At 63.2% G+C, this 4,036-nt stretch overlaps 1 protein-coding gene across 1 annotated transcript; it reads right to left on the bottom strand.

Moving 5' to 3' along the window:
- Positions 1-244: 244 nt before the first annotated feature.
- On the bottom strand, positions 245-3,714 carry HSPB7 (heat shock protein family B (small) member 7). Its single transcript, XM_040462285.1, has 3 exons — positions 3,425-3,714; positions 2,750-2,883; positions 245-1,517 (listed from the first exon to the last, which is right to left on the bottom strand). Exons 1-3 carry the CDS (start codon positions 3,618-3,620, stop codon positions 1,338-1,340), a joined length of 510 nt encoding a protein of 169 aa, XP_040318219.1. The 5' UTR covers positions 3,621-3,714; the 3' UTR covers positions 245-1,337.
- Positions 3,715-4,036: the final 322 nt, after the last annotated feature.

The following is a 4,036-nucleotide window of genomic DNA, read 5'->3' on the forward strand; positions in this document are numbered from 1 at the left end:
CATCTGTAGGTTGGAGACTGAGCCAGTGTCACTGCAGGTGTCTGGGGCTCCTCAGCATGAAGGCTGATTGGGGGTCCCGGCCCTGGACTGGAGACTAGGAGGGAACTGGGCTAGGGGCTCTTCCCATGGTCTGGGCCCTCTCTCCAACAGGAAGATGTGGGTCAGGGGGACATAGGCCATAAGGGACAAAATGAGGGGAACAGAGGGGTTGGGGGTGGGGCCGTTTGAGAGCAGCTTTCACAGCCTGGGTTCAAATCCAACCTTTAATGAGTAAGGTGGGCATTCAACCACTCAGAGACTCAGTTTCCCCATTGATAAAAATAGAGATTGTAAAATCTGATTTTAGAATGTTCTGCATTCAGCCTGAACCAATGGTCATGCTCAGTATTTGAAGGACAGGACAATAGGCGTGCGTGTTGTATGTACACGCACCAAGCCTTATAGATTCATTGATTGAAGAAGGGGCAGGGTTGGGGGGGAGGTGACTGGCCGCGGGGGAAGATTGGCAAGAAGCCGGGGTCCAACCTTGAAGACCCAAGGCCCCATCCATGTTCTCTCTCTCACCTCATCTGGGGGACCTGTCTGCGGAAGCAGCCCCGGGAGCCCAGGTCTCCAGGTGGGAGGAGGGACCAGCCCCGCCACCTCTGCCCGGCTTTGCCCGAGGGCACAGCAGGTAACTGAGGGCAGAAGTGTTGCAGTTTCCTCGTGAACCCTCTGTATCGGAAAAACCCCATCTATGTACAGACGTTGTGTGGCCCTGCCCTGGCACAGCTGGTGGGTGGGGACACCGGGTAGCAGGGAGCCTGGCAGCTGGTTTGGGGCTCGGGGAGTGGCAGAGAAGAGGGTTCCCACCACGGCCGCCCCCCTGTGGTTCCCCTGAGCTGTCCGGACCTACCGGGATCAGCACCTCCGCTAATATCCGCCTCTTCCTCGTCCGCTCCCCTTGGCCAAGGGGGTCCCAGGTCCCTGTCCCCCCTGCAGGGACTCCATAGATCAAAGGAGTTGTCCATCTGTCTGTCCTGCAGATTATTTGCCTAGTGCTCCTGCCTGTCCCAGACCCCTTCCCCAAAGTGGGTTCTTTGGGGTCTCCCTTTCCAATCTCAATCCCTTTATTCTGGATTAAGGGAAAGAGGCCACATCTGGAATCTGGAGGCCACAGGTGAGGCAGAAGGCCTCAGTTGCGGGGGGCGGGGTTGACCCACCTGGGGTCTGATGGTGTCAGGGCCTGGAACTTGAGCTGAGATGTTCTGCAAGCTGTCATGAGAGGTGAGGAAAATGTCTCTGGCAGGCCAGTGGGGGAGAAGGGGGGATTGGGGGGGACAGGAAAGGGGAGGCCCTCAGATTTTTATCTCTGTCCGGAAGGTCTGCTGGACGTGCTCCGTGTGTGGGTGACGCCGGGCCCGGATGGTGAGGCTGCCATCTTCCCTCAGGGCTGAGGTCACGGAAGTGGGGTCCACGTCCTCGGGCAGCTGGCACTTGTGAGCGAAGGTGTTCATGACTGTGCCGTCGGCTGCCAGCTAGGGAAGGGGTGATGGGTCAGGGCCGGATGCCCCCAGCCCCGTCCTGCTCACATCAAGTCTTCCTCCTCTCACCCCAGCCGGGCCCCGACATGCCAAGGGGTTCTACCCTCGGGAGCAGAGGGGCTGGCCAGGGTGGCGGTGGCTGAGGGCTGTATGCAGGGCCAGCCTCAGAGCTGCCTTCCAGTGCTTCCCAGGGGGAGGCAAGGGGCTTGGGGGGGGGGGGCGGCAGCTCAGAGAGGGAGCTCGGTGGCAGAATTCAGAGCCCCCGGGGTACAAAGAAGACAGCACACACCAGGGCCGTGCCCTCTGGGATGCCCAGATGCACTGGGCGTCCGGGGCCTGGGCTGGGCCGGCAGCCCCGCCCCCACGGCTCGGCCGGCACATCGTGTCCAGAGGAGGCTGGGGCGGCTGAGTCACTGGCGGGGGTTACAGGGCTGGCACGTGCTGCCCTCTGGTCCTGGTGCCCACAGTCCTCAGCTTCCCTGGCAGAGGTGCCAGGGCATGTAGCCTCCCCTGCTCGGGAGAGGAAGCTAGGCGTGGGGGATCTGGAGGCAGCCTGGCAGGCCCTCTCTGCTGGGCAATCGTGACTGGGGCCCTGGGGGTGGGGGTGGGGAGGGTGTAGCGCTCCTGTGCAGGCCGGGCCGCACCCTCCGCCGGGGTCTCAGCCTCCTGGGAGCTGGGACTCAGAGACCCTAGTGACCCAGTGACCCTGAGGCCCATGGGTGGAGGGAGCGCGGGGTGGGTCCGGAATGTGTCTGGCCCTGAACTGCAGGGCCTCTGGCCAGACTTGGACCCAGGTCAAGGATCCCAGGAGGATGGGGGCTGAACCACTGGGTAGGGGAGGGAATGTCACGTGGGGGAGCTCCTCCCTGCCAGCTTCCCAGGTGAGCCCCCTTCCTACCCATAGGCCTGCCAGGAAGGCTGTCCCCACTCAGCCACTATGTCCATCCTCTGGGCCCCCCTCAACTCACCTCCTCAGGTGCCGCCTCCCTGCATCCCTGCACCCTCTCCCATTCCCCTGTGGCTCCCTCAGCTGCCCTTGGCTCCTAAAGAAAGGACCTCAGAGTCTTGGGTCCCGTGGCCTACAAGTAATAAAAGCAAGGTCTCTAGTTTGTTCTGGGGGGGCTCGGGGGAGGGGCACTGGACAAGGTCTGGGGTCCCAGCATGGAGCATGGGGTACAGAGGGTACAGACGTGGAGCCGGGGTCCAGACGGGGTGGGCAGGCTCACCTTCTCAGCCCGCACCTCGATGTGGTTGTTGGAGGTGGTGACAATGATGTCTTCAGGTGAGAAGTCACTCACATCCACTGCAAACTCATAGGCGTCCCCGAGGGTCTTGATGTTGCCCGGCCCCCCGGAACGGGCTGTGGAGGAGGCTGCTGTGAGCTGAGCACCGGGCACACCTGCGTCTAGAACCCGGGTCTCTGGCTCCTCTTGGGGAAAGGGGCAGGCCCCCGGGCCTCGCCTCCCTCTCAGCTGTTGTTCCCAACCCCCCAGCCCACCTGTCCTCACCTCTCGCAGCCCACCTTCTCCGTGGTGGGGCCAGGCCTCACCCAGCACAGGTGGGAGGACTATGTGTGTGTGACCATGTCTGTGGCAGCCCCCCCGCCCCCCCACCCAGGCCTGAACCCCGTCCTGCCCCCTACATCTCCAGCGAGGACCTGGCCACGGGCCATGTGTGGCCATTGGCATCATAGCTGACCCCGGGGGCCACCACTCTTCCTTGGAGACCAGCCTGTTCTCCTGGCCACATCTGTCCCTGGCCACATCTGTCCTGGTGGCCACACGTGGCTATGGTTGTATAGCACCTGTTCTTGGCAGCTCGGCAGCCGTCTCCAGAGGTGGCCAGGAGCAGGTGTCCCCTACCTGTGCATCGCCCCTCCCTTCAAAGCCCTGACAACTTGCCTGGGAAGGCCCGGGGCTCTGAGTGGGGCCTCATGAAGCTGCCAAAATCCTCGGAAAACATACTCAAGGCTTTCTCCATGGGCGGATCCTGGGCTGGGAGGGCACGGGAGGCTGAGGAGGATGAGGATGAGGAGGACGAGGAGGAGGAATGGAAGCTTCTCTCCGCTCTGAAGGTGGAGGAGGTCCTGTGGCTCATCCACGGCGGGCGGCCGGGCCCTGGCCAGGCGGGCAGGGGGACAGCAGAGGGTGTGGGCTCTGGGGGAGCATGCTGGGCCCTGATTGCCGGCGCTTTATAAGGCCCGACCGTCCCTGGGCTTGGGGCCAGCCCCTTGTCTCCTAGCTAAATTTAGGCCTTGCCACGGCCCGGAGGGGGCTGGAAATCTTCTCCGGTGAGGCAGCACTGCTGACAGTCCGGCACACGCAGGCCCAGGCTGAGCTCACAGCCCAGCATTCCAGGCCGAGAACTCCAGCCCAGGGGCCTCCGCAGCAGCGGGCCGGGGGCAATCTGTCCCTTTGCCACTCGGACCCCCCGTGCCCACCCCAGGACCTTGTGGGTGTGGTGCTTCTGAGTCTCTGCGTGCCCCCACCGGCCTGGGGCTCTCTAAGGACTGT

The sequence above is a fragment of the Herpailurus yagouaroundi genome, unplaced genomic scaffold (genome assembly GCF_014898765.1).
Source record: "Herpailurus yagouaroundi ecotype Mexico unplaced genomic scaffold, PumYag 77, whole genome shotgun sequence".
NCBI lineage: Eukaryota > Metazoa > Chordata > Mammalia > Carnivora > Felidae > Herpailurus > Herpailurus yagouaroundi.

Excerpts from the sequence above, each read along its gene's own strand:
- HSPB7 (XM_040462285.1), bottom strand. The coding sequence starts at position 3,620 with ATGAGCCACAGGACCTCCTCCACCTTCAGAGCGGAGAGAAGCTTCCAT. Across the intron at positions 2,884-3,424 it reads AGAGCCCCGGGCCTTCCCAG|CCCGTTCCGGGGGGCCGGGC; the intron begins GCAAGTTGTCAG and ends CCTCCTCCACAG. Across the intron at positions 1,518-2,749 it reads TCGAGGTGCGGGCTGAGAAG|CTGGCAGCCGACGGCACAGT; the intron begins GTGAGCCTGCCC and ends CCCCTTCCCTAG.